The 17,014-nt window shown below is 31.9% G+C and overlaps 1 protein-coding gene across 3 annotated transcripts in view; it reads right to left on the minus strand.

The window, feature by feature from the left end:
- LOC118186050 (AP-3 complex subunit delta-1-like) overlaps positions 1 to 17,014 on the minus strand; it is a 401,929-nt gene that overhangs the window by 104,868 nt on the left and 280,047 nt on the right. For all 3 annotated transcript variants that reach the window (XM_085808093.1, XM_085808094.1, XM_085808095.1), the window contains exons 17-18: positions 9,385 to 9,530; positions 7,644 to 7,736 (exon numbers count right to left, since the gene is read on the minus strand). In XM_085808093.1, the coding sequence (XP_085664219.1) occupies positions 7,644 to 7,736; positions 9,385 to 9,530 (239 nt within the window). The remainder of the gene's footprint in view (positions 1 to 7,643; positions 7,737 to 9,384; positions 9,531 to 17,014) is intronic.

Below are 17,014 nucleotides of genomic sequence, written 5' to 3' on the forward strand. Positions count from 1 at the left end.
GGAAAGAGAAATACACAGAACATAGAATACAATATTAAAAAACACAATATAATATGTAACATAATTGTCAAATGAATTTGGGGAAAAAAAAACACCTTCTTTAAAGTTACCAAGCAATTAACATCACATAAGGGATATAATTTCTTCAAATATTTCATGTATTTTACACTTATAATCAACACACTCAAAGAAGACTTACATGGTCACAATTAAGAAAGTATTTGTTAAGATAACAGCATTATTAAAATCACATGCTATAGGAATTTTGTAGTTTTAAAGTAACAGACATAAATGATTAAACTTAAATTATAATTTATTAATTAAAGTAACAGATAATTTATTATGTTAAGTTTCTAGAAAAGAAAAAGAAATATGGTAAAAGGATACAAAACACTTATATCACTACATATATTTATGTCTTTCAAACCTAAAGATTTTACATATACTTTAGTTTGTTTATATAGACTATTCCAGATTTTGGATTTCAGCCTCTGTATTGTATCTGTTTCCTTCTTTTAACTGCTTTCAGATTAGTGTTCCCACCAGTGTCTATAACATTTTCTAAAGTGTTAATATTCTCAACAACATCTCTTTGAAGAATTTTACCTCTTTATCTTTAAATTTTGAAGTTTAATTAAAATTTTGCCCTACTCTAAAAATTGCATGTATTTAGAAACCACAGAAAATTTTGCTATTTAGCAATTTCAGTATTGAGAATAATCTCAGAAAACTTTATGAAGTGACATAATTCATATTCAGATATATAAGATGAGTCTTCTAAACAGTGAATTTTGAATATTTTAATTAACACAGATATCAGAGTTCTTACCGTGAAAAGTGGAAAAGTTTGTTTTGTTTACAAGGGAAAAAAAAAAGTGAATTTGAAACATGACTCAATTGTTCATGTGATAAGATTACAATCGTTTTTGTAATTTTGCCATATTGCCAATAGGGAAAAATTACTTAAAAGTAATGAAATTAAAGGAACTATAAAAAGAGTAAACAGACCCGCATTTGGGTAGAAAGTAGAAAAGGTACTTCCTTTTTACTAAGGCTCCTGTTATCTGAACAATACAGCCCTCTCATTAATGACTTGTGCCAGAAGGGCAACTGTATGCAGAGCTCTTTGGAAACAACTGGCAAATAGCCACCAATTCTAAAGTTCTAACCAGTCAGTTACAGCCGGCCTTCAAAATCAAAGCACTGGATAGGCTTAGTGCTTTGGCACTGTCCATTAAAAAAATTTAAAAAAAATAAAAATAAAAAGTAAAAAAAAGAGCTCTTGCTGCTATTTTAAAAGTGGGAGCCATCATAAGAAAATATAATAAGTTTGGAAAATTTTGTTTCCATTGCTCTGTCCTAAAACATTTTCAAACACTAAACAAAGTTTTTCACAATTGTTTCCTAAAATAATATTTAGTGTGAACATATTTTTTTTCTTTATTTTCTCACGAAACATTTTAAAAATTTTAATTATTAACCCTCTGAAGGCCAAAATGCCATTTCATTCAAATGACCACAACCGCCTAAAATAGCAGAGATTGCAATATTGTTTCCTTCCCTTTCTCCAAAAGGTTATGTAGTAGCAGGCACAGTTCCCCAAACTGCATTCTATCAGTTTTTTTTGGAGGGGGGGCAGACAACATGTTCAGAAGTAGAAAGCATATCATTTGAAATCTTTACACCTCTTGGTGTGTTGATGGATGGGGAGTGGAGGAAATGGACTGGGATGTGTGTTTCAGTTTATTAAGCATGCAGGTTTGCAAAGGCTTCAGCTTTCTAAGGGTTAACACTCCTGTGGGCTTTGTGAAACAAAAATCAGTACAATCTTGGAGAAAAAAAAAAAAAAAAAGGTAAAATGAATTTTACACAGAACGCTAAATATGACTGTTTTGCTAAATAAATTTTAAAATCAGAATATTTTGAAAGAGCTTTCATTAAAAATTAGCTCACAAATTCTGCTCTTAAACCATTTCCTTCATTTCAGTTTCAGAAACAAGATATTTGAAAATTACCAAATGAAAGGGATTTTTAAGCCTGAAATGGAAAAAAAGTCTAAAATGATTTTTCTTTTTCTGAAAAACATATAAGATTGATATATAATGAAACCTTAGAATTTTATTTCCTAGTATGTTCAATCTGATAGCACTTTTTCCGAACTATGAAATTACATCTTGATTTCAAAGATTAAAGTCCTTTTCTTGAAACACCAAAATTAATTTTATTCCGCTCCTCCTTCACAGTCTTCCAGAGTTCATCAATGTTTTAGGATGTCACCAATAAAGAGCTTGTTTTAAAATACCAAATGCACAGTAATCCATAGGAGACACATCAGGGAACTTGGTTGGGATGCATTAAAGGGAATGGCTTCAATTCCGGTTTCATTTCTCATTTTTTCAACACAGAGCAGTAGATTTAGAGGTATAGCCTTATTCATATGGAACTTAATGAAGATTGTTTGGATAAAGAGATGGAATTTCTTTAAAAATGTGTGTTAAAATATATTTCTGATAATAATCTAAATTAATTAAAATTTTTTTCCTACTTTCCGTATTTTAAGTTTTCTGTTATGAGAGAATCCAGTAATAACCACAAAACCTCTAGAAAATTTTTCCTTGTTATCTTTGAACCAACATATTAAATCTTTTTTCTCCTCTTTTTCAGTAGTATATAGATCTTTTTCTATTGCATTCAGATAAGTATATCCAAGCCTCATCAATTGTAACTATATATTTCGTTTTTTCACCTGCCAAATAATTTTCATACAGCAATCTGCACACAGTCCTATGCTGAGAAACATGTTTTGATGTTAAGTGATAAACATTTTTATTTATTTATTTTGATTAGCTTTAAATCAGATAATATAATTTTGTTCACAGTTCCTATAGAGGTATTTACAGATATTTGCAATAGCTCTTTGGGAGCCTGGATTTTCCTTTAAAACATGAAATGCAACTTTAGATTTATTAAGAGCTGTACATACCTTTGTTGGGTATGCATTTTTTGCCTTCCCCCCTCCAGTCAGATGTAAAACATGTTTTTCACATCTCTTTTTCAATAACTGAATAAAAGTATTTCTCTTTGGGTAACACAAAAATATAACTTTCAATCCATTGTTTATTTTTCAGCGAAATTTTAAAGAAAATATTTTTCATGCTGCAGATGATAATTTAAACTTATTCCAATTTGACGCGAGTCACATTTTTGTTTTAAAATTAATACTGAAATTCAATTATTACAATTTAATATCGTTACAAGAATGTGTGAACACCGGCTGTATAAGTGCCAAGACCATACATGAGTTTTGAAAAACAATACTGCAAGCTTTAATAAGAAAGCCTCAAATGGCAAAGCTGGAGTTATAACATACAGAATTACCTATCCGCCTGTTTTCTTACATGAATATGATTTATATCACTAATCTGTACTCCTTCAAAATCTGCATGCACAATTACATAGGTAATATATTTTTATGCAAGATGAATTACAGTACAAAGGCCGAGATCCAGACTCGTCGGGATTCCGTCTGTCCCGGATTTGGGATTTTTACGGATATTAGATCATCAGTTTAAATCTAGTAACACGGCATGTAGAAATTATAAATTTAAAAATATGAAATCATGAATTATGAAAAAATGAACCATTCATGATATAAAGTGTATCAAAATTTACAAAAAAAAAAAAAAAAAAAAAAAAAAAGGCTAAATATTTATTTGTTTAACTTGCTTCATTTTTTGTGCTAATACAGTCTCTTTAAACCTACAGACAGATGTAATTTCTTGTTTAGTTACAAAATTCCACTGTTCAAGTCCTGTAATTGCTGTGTCGAGAATTCCAACTAATTTTTCAATTGAATTTTTGTTCATTTTCAATAACCTCTCTGTCATTTTCGTCACTATCAATAGTGGTATTTTCTGGATCTGGAATCATACTTCACATTTTGCCGTCTGTTAAATAATTGATGTTTGGTGCATTAAAACAACAATGAAAAACTTATTTTATATCATTTTTTATTTATTACTACTTTAACATTTCTTTATAACATGCATTAATTGAAAAATTTCACCTCTAGTTTCAGATATGAAAAAGCCTTCAAATTCGCAGCTATCATCTTCATCATCCTTATCATGAAATATATTAGCTGGCCATAAATTATGCTAAGTACTTTTTAAAGTATCTGGAGAAACACCCATGATTTTGCGATGCTCCACACAGCAAATTTTATGCTAGAATACTTCAAAAAATTCTTGAATAGTCTTGCCATTATTCAAGAAATTTATCATGGACTTTAAAAATGCTACTTTATGTTTGCATTTAATCGTGTGCACTATTCCGATATTCATAGGCTGAATCATGGATGTACAATTTGGAGGAAATAATAATACGGATATATTATCTTTCACTGAAACTTTAAGTATGAGCTGTGTTGTTGTCTGCAATCAGGACAATTTTTGAATCATCAGGTAAACCAACCATATTCAAAGGTCGCCGAGCTTCGGGCATGAAACGATTTTCAAACCAGTCATTTATTAACGTTTGTGTCATACATGCTCTTTTATTTACACAATATAATGAGGACAATCTTTACTGCTTTAACCCATAACTGAGGAGGTGCGGTCTCAGATACCACTACAAGTGTTATTCCTATCACCCCTATTCTATATTTAGTCTGACTGAGCTGATTCTCCTGCTAGCTTCTCCTTTTGTGACTTTGATAATTCTCATCCATTGGCTAACATTTTTTGCACCTGCTTCATTGTGAAATTCTAGCCCTTTGTCTGAGAGCGGTACGTCAGACCGCACCTCCCTCTCAGTGTCATGACTTCTGTCCCGGGCGGAAACATGGCTCTGAGACTTGGTCGAAGAAATATCATATATCCTTCTGATTTGCGTTATGCAGAAGAGCTTCAAAGAATTCTGGATGAAGTGGGAAGTGAATTTAGTGATGAAGATTAATACCAAGAACATTTTGCAAATGAAAGTTCGCATTCCACGACATCAGAATTTTCTGCATCTGACAATAAATGCACTGAACCAGTGACTGAAGCCATTTCATCTACAAAATATTATTATGAGAAAAACCACTTCAAGTGGTCATCTACTGAACCTCAACGAAATGTGAGAACTCCCAAGCATAATATAGCTCATTTTTCAGGATTAAGAGCATATGGAAAATTAGGTGAAAATACGGATCTTAAAAGCATTTAGGAACTCCTTTTCACAAACGAAATATTAGAGAAAAAAGAAAGAACTGCAAACTTCGCATTTATGCGTAGAACACAATGGTATCACTGATAGTTAAGGTACTGTCATTTTTTTTATGTTTCTTACAATATTTATATTTTTCATCTGAAAGTATCTATCATATAATTAAGACACAATAACACGCCGAATAAGTACTAATTCAGAAGTCAAACAACAAAAATCAGCGTTAATTTTCAAAATTTTCACAGAAGTTCTGTGAAAAATTTTGAAAATTAATGCTGATTTTTGTTGTTTGACTTCTGAATTAGTATTTATCATATGTTACATTAACAGAAAATAATTATTATTATTCATAAAAATAATAGTTATTCTGGTTTGTTTTGCATAATTTACATTTGCAAGTGGTTTTTCATAAAAAAAGTTCAAGTTGCAGAAAAGATGTGCCTTGTGTTGATTGATTTCTTTGTAAAATAATTTTTTTTTTTCTGTTTGAAGGTAAGTGTTTATAGAATGTATGGGTAAAATAAAATCTTAATATTTTGATTAGAACTTTTTATTTAAATCATAACGAGAAGCAGTCTCTATGACCACACGTCCCTGGTTATGTCCCAGTATCTGACCTTCCCTGCTACGGGTTAAATGCCAGAGGTCATGTATTTTTTCAAATTACAAAACGCTTACACTAGTGCGTTCCTGGAGGCTTTGTGTATGCTAAACTCGTTAAGTCTTGCTTTGGAATCTTTGGAGTTTTTTCTGTAAAGGTTGGCAAATAATTTCGCGGTACATATTGCCAAAAAAGATCAGTCTCATCAGCGTTGTAAATTTGTCCTGGAGACAACATTTTACTATTAATGAGTTCAATGACTTCATCAGCAACTTCATCAGCAATAGTTTAGCAACTTCATCAGCAATAGTTTAGCAACTTCAGGATCAGCTGAAGCTTTTTCACCTGAAATTTTTAATTGCCTTATACCATGTGAATTTTACATTTTGGTTAATCAAGCTGTCAAATACGTGCACTCAGTTTTTTAATTTCTTCATGAAATATTTTAGCTTGAGCCATTAACATTGGACCCGTCAATGGCACACTTGTGATGCTGTCTGACCCACTCAATCATTACTTTGTTATAAGCATCATGTTTAGCACAAAGAATAATTTTTCTGTTATTCATTGTGAATGGGGTGATGGAATCCAAAAAATAAAAAATGTCCTTTTCCTGTTTTCTCATGCCATATACAGTTGACTTTCCAATGCCATACACCTCGCATAATTTTGAGACGGATATACCTCCATCCATTTTTTGCAGCAATTCCACTTTTTGTTTAACGGATACCTAGACATGGTTTTGCTTTTTAGATCCTGTTGCAGCTTCAGAATTAGAAATTCTTTTGACATAATCGAAAGTTCAAACTTTAATTTTCATAAAACTGCTGTAATAATAACAGTTTGCAAAAAATAATAAGCTGGGCGAAATCAGAATGTTCAGGAAGAGTGCAATCTGCTAACTGAAATTCCTTTGGACTCAGTAAAGTATAACTTTAGTCTAGCTTAATAGCTTCTGCTATATATTACTGACTGTGCATCATGAGATTGGAGACGAAAGACAAGTTGTTCAGCTAAATTTTGTCTTGCTTCTTTCGCACACTGAGACAATGAAGCCAAAATTGTGTTTATTATACTTATGTATATTTTTACACATGCTTAAGGCTTATCTGAGTCCTGAATAAATAAATACAGGCATCAGGGATATAAAGCATTAGAAGGTTTAAAATCAACAATATTTCTATGTAGAAAGTTTCAGTTTGAGATTAATGCCAAGCAAATACGCAGCTATGAGTCAAATTATTGATCACACAAATTTATGCTAAAATGATTGTTTCTTCAATAATGAGATATTTTAATATTGCCAAAGTGAAATTAAGAATTGAGACTCTCCACTATTTTATGAGGGAAAAAAATCAAAACGCGTATGTGTAAATCATATATATAAAAAAAAGGCTCTTTGTGGTCCGGATTTTATATAATTTCGGATATGAGACGTCCGGATCTCAGACTTTGTGCTGTATTTTACCATACTGCTCATACTTCTATAATGGGCGATGAATATAAAAACAGTAAAATTATATATGTTGAAAAATTCAGCTGTTAACTTTAGTATTCAAGAACACAAATTCCTTTTCTCCTTAAAATTTACACTCAAGGCTAGATAATTTGATGATTTGTGAGTATGGCACAGCACAGTACAACATACACTATATAAAGTCCCTCAGCCACAACGAAAAGAAAAACCGGTGTTATTATGCACATAAAATAAATTAACAAAAATAAAACAGGGATGTCATCCAATGTAAATAAAACTAATTATATAATACATTTAATTAAGGCCTTTTCTTTATAACAATGGATATGGAAAATAATTTCATAAAATTATACAAACTTGTGCTCAGTCTTAATAAAAATATCTCCACCAACTTCTTCTTCAGACGAAGATTCTGAAGGGGGTTCATTGATCCAAGCATCTAAATCTAAACTAAAAAACAAATAAATTCACACCAAATTTCTGTATTTCATGGCACAAACAGATTGAAATTAAAGGTATTAATGATACTTTAAAACAAAACTTTATTCAACTTTTATGAAATTTTTGGCGACTACAAATTTATGTACAGTAAAGGTTTTTATTTTAATGCCTCTTCAATTCATACATATATTATATGCTATTAATTAGAATTGACACTTCATAAAAGTAAATAATCACAATAAAATAGAATGCTAACAAAAACAGGCAACAATATTTGGTTCTAATACAAAAGAATTACTATCAGACAATTTACTGATCAAAATATAATCACATTACAGAAAAAATTATTATAATGTTAACCCAACTTCTTAAAGGGAAAATTTCCCAATATGAAATGTAAAAATAATTTAAGGTAAAAATAATAAATTTTTAATATAAATAGGGGATATATCTGATTTTAAAATTTAAAATCTTAAATTAAAAGAAAAGGTACCAGTTAAAATTAAGTGTTGAAATCCTAGCTATAGCCTTGTAAAAACTATGAAACATTGATTCAATTTGGTAAATGCAGCTGGTGTTAAATACCTGTTTCCTTTATGCTTTTGCTACATTTTATTTATGCTACATGTTTAATTCTTAAGAAGTACACTGATTCTCCTATGAAATATGCATTGTTTACATGACCAAAAAAAGACAGCAACATGAAGAATCTTCCAAACAGAAGATTTTTTTTAATTCTCTCATTTTGATCATACTTTTAAAGATTAAGTTTGCTTCATTTCTATTACATCTTTCAGAGTGCATATTAAAGTAGTACATATAGATAAGAATGTACCTTTTCACATGAGCTATTGTAACAGTCCAAATGATTTGGGCCTGAGCATGTTCAGAGCATGTTAAAATTTTACAGAACCATAAACAACATTCCAGCATCAAATACAAGTTTTATCTATAATAATAAAAGCAAGTGTAATGTGTCTGTCTGTCTGTCTGACCGAGCTCTCCAGCCAAATCTATCGCACGCAGGGACCTGGAATTTTTTATACGGAAGCACAAAGGGGCTGGCCACCAGACCTCGAAGCCCGATTTTGGATTTTTGAATTAGAAAAATTTAAAAAAAATTATTTATAATTAATTAATCACGGTTTTTTTGACTCACTGATATTATTATTTGTTTTCAAATAACGTTCGATTGAAACAATTGATTTCTTTATTCTAGCGTTAGTTTGCTGTTTTGACGATACATTAAATCGATTAATTACAATTCATTTCTTTTTTGTAGCTTGTGGGGGGGGGAAGAGAGAGAGACAGTCTACATGTCCTACACTACTATTCCTGCGCTATTCACTTATCTGCATTTTCTAAATGCACGGGCAACGCCGGGCGGGTACACCTAGTCTAGAATAAATTTAGCAACTTCCCTCATAAGCATTTGTAAGTAATAAATATACAGAGAGCATTTTAAACTGGATTTAATATCTATTAACATGCAAAATTTCTGAAAGCATTTTCACAAATTTAAGGCTTTTGAATACATTTCAATTTTACATATAATAACTAAGTCATAATGATAATAATTTCTAGACACATAAAATATACAGAAAAAGAAATGGTTAGCAATTTTTTAAAAAAGCTTTCATAAACTCAAATAACTAACCCATCAGGAATAGGCACTTTTTTTTGCGCTTTCGGAGCTACAGGGTTCAGTTCACCAGCAAATAAAGAAAGCAATTCACAAGAAACTTTCTCTCCTTTTGTTTGGAGCTTAAGAACTTGTTTGACTAAATGAAGAATACAACATGCCTAACAGAAATGGAAAATATTAATAAAATACATATGCAGTTTATGCAATCTCATAATTGAAAAAAAAAAAAAAAATAGAAGTTTTAATTTCATAATAATGCATTATTAAAATTAACGTGAAAAGGATTTTTGCTATTACATTTGTATATCATTCATATAACTTTGAAACTAATTATAAAATTGCACTAAATTCAGTAGAATTATTGCATAGTTTAAACTGACTTGTCCCCTCCCACTTCAGCTCTTGCCAGTCACAGGAGATTAGTTTAAGAGCAAATAGAAGCCAATAGAAATATTAGTAGGGTTATCATATAAGAAATATGATAATGGTGCATGTGGCACATGGTGGACTGGAACGGACTGAATGCGTTACAAAATTTTGCAAATTCAAAGAATCGCTTTATTGAGGATTACTAAGTGTTTTAGAACTGTTTCCACAGTAGCTCTTCAGATTTTGGCTAGATGTCGTCTGATCGATATTTTAGCGGAAAAAGAATATGTTATCTTTAAATTAAAAGCTGGTAATAAAACTGTCGATTGTTTCAGTGAGATCTTCTCAGCTAAAGAGTTTGACTTCGAAAAAGGCTTAGACATTCCTCCAGCTTTGTTGAAATGGTTGAATTGGCATAAAGGCCTCCCCCATATGACAGGCTACATGATTTTTACAGATGAATATAAATTAAATGGTCATGTGGGGGCAGCCTTTTGTGTGTTCTCAGATGAGAAACTAAGCTTACAAAGGAAATGTAGACTTTCTGACTATGCCTCTGTCTATCATGCAGAGTTAGTGGCCCTGCGAGAGGCCTTGTATTGGCTTATTTCTAATTCTGTGATAGATCCTGTAGAAATCTATAGTGACTGCAAAAGTGCAATTGTTTCAATTATGGGTGTTTGTCCAAGTAACGATCTAATTAAATGCTCATTGACTCAATGAGACATGCTCATTTTTCTTAGTGCTTTTAGATATTAAACTCTTTTAGACGAAGAGTCATATTTGTACCATTGGTAACGAGTTAGCAGATAGATTGGCAAAGGCTACCACTGAAAATCAAATTATCGATTTTGAAGTAAAGACTTCCTTTGACAGTTTGAAATCCTTGCTGAAAAGAAAAAGTTTGACTCTACGGCAAGCAAAGTGGAACGACACAGATTCGAAAAGAAGATTCACTTATAATTTAATCTCAATTGTAAGTGAGAAAAGATGCCTCTAAAAAAGCTTTAATCATGGACACTTTCCCTTTTATTATAATAGGTTTTTGATTAAAAATTGTGCCTTTCCATGTAGCATGAGTAATGTTGATATTGAGCACCTGTTGTTTAGATGCTCTTCTATGAAAAATATTGTTCTAAGATTTATTACAGATATTGCTAAATTTAATACTCTAAAGGATCTAAGCAAAAATACATTGACTAAATTGAAATTGTCAAATTCCATAAAATATGTATCTGTAAATGAAATGAATTTATATATTGATTGCGTTTAAAATTTACCTGTCTGTTTAAAGGAAAACTAGAATGTTTATGATATTCTGTTATTTTATTTCTTTGTATATGTAAGTAACATATTTTTATGCATGCAAGTAGCACATGTTATATTTTACAAAGTATGTAATAATGTGCTTTTGTTGGTGCAGCTGGTAAATCTCACCAGCTCCTAAACTTTAAGTTCATATTTTAGTTGTTTATTCTATTTTAAGTTATTTCAGGTAGTAAGGAGGTAGTTCTGCTTAATGGGCCTGATTTAGGCCTTGTTTTAGATCTCAATGTTTCTTTAATTAAATAGCTCCACTAAGTCCTGTTAAGCCTCTAATGGCGGTACAGGAAGTTCAACCAGTCATATAAGAAATATGATAATCCTGCTAATAACTATAAAAGGAAAATTTGGATCAAACCACTAAGAAGGAAAAAAATTAAGAAAATATAATATTTATTCAATAAGTACCTATTCATTCTGACTCATTCTTAGTTTTCAGAAGGATAAACCTCTATTAAAAAAAAAAATTGCCACTTATCCCCAACTTACAAAATTCATCAGTTCCTTGTTACTTTATAAGGTATTTCTCCCCCTTCCCTAGCGTGCCTTCGTGTTGTAACGGTAGCACGCTGGGCCGGTATTCCAGAGGTCCGTGGTTCGATTCCCGGAGAAGGCGTTTGCTATTTATCATCTTTTCTGCTTCCAATTAACCTAATGACTCTACAAGTGGCACCCAAACTAAAAGGGTTGTGGATGATAATTCTCCGCACCCAGGATTTGGTGACTAGGTCCCCTAAAACCCTAGTCACCCTTTAAAAAGGGGAGTATATAAGGTATTTCTTCCACTTCCCTAGTGTGCCTTCGTGGTGTAACGATAGCAGGCTGGGCCGGTATTCCAGAGGTCCCTGGTTCGATTCTCGGTGAAGGCGGTTGCTAATTTTTCATCTCTGGCTTCCAAAAATTAACCTAATGTCTCTACAACTTCACAGCTATTTCTGCATACAAAATTTGTTTCTTCAAGCAGAGTTTGCTGAAAAAATTTGAGGGTTTCTATGAAAAATATATCTCAGGATTTCTTAATGGATTTTTGAAAGGTTAGTTTGGAACAGGCACATTGGAAGGACAACATTTAAGTTCTATCCAAATCAAAGCCCTCTGGTAAAACAAATTAACAGATTTCTCCCATCAAAATTATTGAAGACTATAATTTTATTAATTACCTTATTTCTTAGAGATGCTAAACTTATGTTATTGGCTAGAAATACAGGAATATTGTTAATTTTATTGAAGTATGAAATGGACACAGCATATAAAATATTTGTTTGGAGCAGAACTCAAAATGAGAGAACCTTTTAAGCTTCTCGATTTAGTTAATTAAATCTATTAGTAGTGACATTTCACATCAGACTGAATTTACATGCCATAAAAATATCCAGAGCCAGTTTTTAATTCAGTTATGCAGACACTGCAACTCAAAGAAATTTATGAGAGAGTGAATGATTACTTTTATTACTACCACAGAAAGTTGTTGTCAAAATTAAACTACAACTTGCTCTGAGTAACTTGTATCACTAGTTTCAGATGGTTGGTCAGATAATTAAAAGAAAGCACTCACAGGCTTATCTACCTTCGAGGACAGACTTTCTTGAAGGACTTTCACTGGAAAACTGGCCCATATTCATGTTACATAATGAAGGAACTGCAAAAGCTACAACAAACCAGCTCAATCATTTGCTAGTAATCAAACATGGGACAAACAGCGTTGAGTGATCTTTTCTGCTTGAGCCTGGTGACCTTGAGCCTAAGTGACACCTCTGTAATCCTTCCATTTAGCAATCATTACACCATTAGCATATTTTGCTACAGTTTGCCCTTTCTTTTAGTTTTTCTGGGAACCTCTTTTGGAAATGTCTTGATATTTGTCCTAATTGTCCCAATACAATGCGATTTTCTATTAGCAAGACATTTCACCTCAATAATTGTACATAAATATCTCATGTTCTACATCTCGAATTTCATCAAATTCAGCACAAATTTGTTTGCATGTTCTTTTCCACCAGAATCGTACAACATGCCTATATTTACCATAAATTTGAGAACCATACCATAAGGTATCACAATCATACACAACTTCATATCACATTTATGGCCTTTATTTGAAATACTGTCTAAAAATAAGTTCTCCATGTCACAATATCATGATATATCTAATCTCTCATCCTGGGTAACACATTTCAGATAAGCATGCCTTGAACAAATCTGCCAAATTTCTGGCTTTATACAGGGTTCATAGCCACATTTCAGTTAAAAAAATTAGCACCTCTATGCACTTTTCAAACACATTTTAAGAAAAAAATAAGCACCTGTCTAATTACATTATACGCAACTGCATAACCTTAAAGGAAAAATTAGATTTGGAATTCAAAATACGAGAAATTCAGTATTTAAGAGATAATGAGCATTACTCAACCATGGAAACAATTACATTCTTTTTTTTAATTTTAAATAACAGTTCAATTTACAGAACTAGTTTACAATGAGAGGGGAAAAAACTATGCAGAACTAAATTATATTACAAGATTTAATGATGAAATTTCATTTTAGAATACAGAAAATAAATAATAATATATATACAGTCAAAAGTCTTTAATCCGGAATGATCTAAAATCCAGACCTCAAAGCTACAAACTTTCTGCGCATGTGCATAATACGTTTACACATGAGCATTTAATGTATAACGGACGGTATAAGCTAATCAAAAATGATCTAATTATCTATTTCAGTTAATGTTGCAGATTGCGTTGTTCCTTAATCTTCTAACTGGATCTGGCTTATTATTTTTTGCAGACTGTTAAGGCCCATTCCCACTGGGGTTTATCTGAACTAACGAACACAATTAACGTAGTCGACCCATCCCCAAAACCAGTTTTTCCCCATAGAGCAAGAAGTTGAAAAATCTGAACTGCAGGCACAGTTGAGCTAGTCGACACAGGGAACTGACTCCGTTAGCTCAGATAAACCCCAGTGGGAACGGCGCTTTAGAGCAATTTTATAAAAGTAAGCTTTCGATTATGTGATAACGAATTTCCGATTCTGGAGCTGCCAAAGGATTTACAAAGCGAAAGCATGTTTCGATGTCCATCAACCAAAAAGTGGAATTGCTGCAAAAAATGGATAAAGGCATATATATCCTTTGTTTCTCTAACCATTCCGAAATCTGTTTATCATTTTCACGCTGCACTGCGGGGGCGGGGGAGACTTCGCGGTGCGCAATGAACTGGAAGTTGATATGTCAGCACTATCCTTATCTTCAGGGCAGATATTTTGTTTATTCAGCTTATAATTCCTTACCAAATGTAGTATTTCATCTCGATGTACTCCATCTTTGATATGATTTAAATAAAATTCCTCGTCATTATAAATTACATGAATACACATCAAATAGTTTTCTGGTTGCAATTTTCTAATTTCGACTATGCGTAATGTATGCTTTACGCATGCACGCGTTGAAAGAAATGTTTAATAAAGTAAACAAATAAATATTAAGCTATTTTTTTCGTAAATTTTGATACCCTTTACATCATAATTGCTCTTTGTTTCATAAATTACAGATTTAAATTTTTAATTTTATAATTTCTGCATGCCATCTTACCAGATTTAAACTGATGATCTATAATCCGGAAAAACCGATAATCCGGAATCGCTGAAGTCCCGACGAGTCTGGAATAAAGACTTTTGACTGTATTTATTATATCCACTTGGTGCCTAAAATTAAATACAATTTATTTTCCCACTCATATTACTAATACTTAAATAATTTAACTTAGATCAAAATTCTGAACATTTTCTAAATTTTCATTCTATAACAGTTTTCCCTTAACAGATATTGCAAGCAAAGTAATTTAAGTAAAAATAAGCAAAAGAGGAACTTTTCTGAAATCAGAAGACAGGAAATTGCTTCATGCAGCCATCCTTTACCAGTAAAAGCTTAACTAACCAGCATACTTGGAAATTGCCGAATATCTCAAAATTCCGGATAGTCGAGCGTAACTGGTAAAAGAGGAAGGTGGTAGATTGTAGCTGTTCTTTAGATTTTTCAGCTAAATAATGCTTTTAACATTTCGATATGAGCATCATATAAAAAATAGCCAAATGGAACTGAACAATTATCTGCTTAGCAAGCACAGTAAAACTCTCTTATCTCTGTGAAATATTGCAAACATTATTGCGCAACATGTGTACGTTATTTCTTCTGCGCGTGATATTATGCAATTGGAATCAACAGCTGCCGGTATTTGGAGAATAAATACAGGAAAACGCCCCTTTGCTTCGTACGGTTTTCACTGTCATGCGCCCATGTGACATATTTATCAATGAGCAGGACACGTCGTGATATCCCTGTCATACTCATATTGATTAATAAAGAGATTTACCAATCTGGGGTGTTTTCATTCTAATTTTGAACCGACTGCCTTAAATTTCCGGAAAAGAATCATTCTTCTCTTTGGTTGATAGAATGCAGAACGTTTAGTCCTATTCAATCCGGGTTGGAAAGTGACAAAAAAAAAGTCCGTTGCTGCTATGCTGCGAAATGTTACGGTTTCAATATTCAAGATTTTGCAGAGAAAGGAAAGAACTCTCAACTTCCATACTGCATAATGCATTGGATTAAAAAAAAGAAAGAAAGAAAGAAAGAAAGAAATTATTTTGACTATTTGACTACTTTATTTATGCCATTCCGAATATTATTACTTAGAAAACTAATCTGTGTTAAAACACACTTACCCATTTTTGAAGTTTATCTATACTTCAGTAGTTACTGCAAATATATTATTATAAATATTCATACATATGCTCATAATATAAGCATAACGATCATAATAAACGTGAATATGAACTGGCCACGCGGAACGAGAATGTAAATTATTAAAATCTCGATAGAAATTCAAACATGTGTAGTATTGGGTGGAAGCAAAAGAATACGGAATGTAGAGAAATTTTCTACTGCTTTTGCAGTTCTTTGACCGATTAAATGACGTGCACCTGTCTGTACTCGCATGCACCAAAGGATATGTTAATGCAGAGAAAGGGGCAAAAAGCTATTTCTGGGGGCATGATTCACCATCTGACGTTCCATATAAGGAAGAAAAGTTGTTTATTTAATTTCGGCTTTGGTACGAGGGGGGGAATGTGCATTTGTTTTAAAAAAGAAGCACTAAATGCAAAAAAAAAAAAAAAAAAAAAAAAAAAAAAAAAAAAAAAAAACACTAAAAACAAAAAATAAGTGCTTTAGAGAAAAAGTAAGCACTTATAAAGGCTTATATTTTATTTTCAAATATAAGGACTGCTACGAACCCTGTTAATAGAGTCTACCTTTAGTGGGTTCTGTATTCTGCTCTGGATTTTTTCAAAGTGGAATGCCTTCAGTAAAAACATAAAACGATTCCTGTTCATGTTATTTGAGAATAGTGTGTATAAGTGTGTGTGAACAGTGTATCTGTTTCCCAGTAATCTTGTTTTCAGTTCATTCATATGGCTTCCATATGTAAAATTAATTCTACAAATACCAATAGCTCATCTTTTGTGGTAGCCTACGAAACGATAATTCAACAATATTACTTTTTCTCAGAGCAAGAAAGTATTTTATAAGAATAGTCATTGGTTTCAGCTACCATTTCATCCAATACATTATTGGCAAACAAGTGCCACAAGTAATTTATAGAATTGGTAACTGAAATAGCTTGCAGCAAACACTGAAACTTTGTGAAATGGAATTTTTTCTCTTGAAAATTGAGACATTTTCTCAAATTATATTTTCACACAGTGAAATCATGCTGTTCACATGTCACCTCTTAAAAGATATGTTTCTAGTCTCATCTTCCAAATCCAAAATATCATGGACATCTTTGTGAAAAAGAATTTCTAATCACTGTCATCATCAAAACTAAAACCAACTGCATAATTATCTGATAGCTCAGCCAACAACAAATCTGCAATTTCATCAGCCGTT

This window comes from Stegodyphus dumicola, chromosome X1 (genome assembly GCF_044657685.1).
Source record: "Stegodyphus dumicola isolate Sdum_Otavi_A_Nest chromosome X1, ASM4465768v1".
Lineage (NCBI taxonomy): Eukaryota > Metazoa > Arthropoda > Arachnida > Araneae > Eresidae > Stegodyphus > Stegodyphus dumicola.